The sequence below is a fragment of the Tupaia chinensis genome, unplaced genomic scaffold (assembly GCF_000334495.1).
Source record: "Tupaia chinensis unplaced genomic scaffold, TupChi_1.0 Scaffold140941_1, whole genome shotgun sequence".
In the NCBI taxonomy this organism is placed as follows: Eukaryota; Metazoa; Chordata; class Mammalia; order Scandentia; family Tupaiidae; genus Tupaia; species Tupaia belangeri.
The window spans coordinates 16807-17042 of record NW_006200810.1 but is presented as its reverse complement, the minus strand read 5'-3'; the positions used below and the strand labels follow the sequence as shown (position 1 = coordinate 17042).

The following is a 236-nucleotide window of genomic DNA, read 5'->3' as shown; positions in this document are numbered from 1 at the left end:
CCCCCCTTACCCCATCTCAGGGTGAGGGGCTCAGGCAGCCCCTCGTGCTGCACGTGTATCTCTGCTCCTCTCCAGAAGGCACCACCACGGCCGCCCACTTCTGGAAGGTTCCGTCCCCTGCAGGCCTGGTCTCCACCAGCTCCATGTCCTGGGTCTGGTCCTCCCCATCCCGCTGCCAGGTCAGGGAGATCTCCGCAGGGTAGAAGCCCAGGGCCCAGCACCTCAGGGTGGCCTCA

General features: G+C 66.5%; 1 protein-coding gene across 1 annotated transcript in view; it reads right to left on the bottom strand.

The window, feature by feature from the left end:
- Positions 1-16: 16 nt before the first annotated feature.
- The window catches only part of LOC102496941 (HLA class I histocompatibility antigen, B-14 alpha chain), a gene marked incomplete at its 5' end in the record, with an annotated part of 2623 nt that continues 2403 nt past the window's right edge, over positions 17-236 (bottom strand). Inside the window, one exon of the mRNA XM_027766087.1 lies at positions 17-221. Within this exon, the coding sequence (XP_027621888.1) occupies positions 17-221 (205 nt within the window). The remainder of the gene's footprint in view (positions 222-236) is intronic.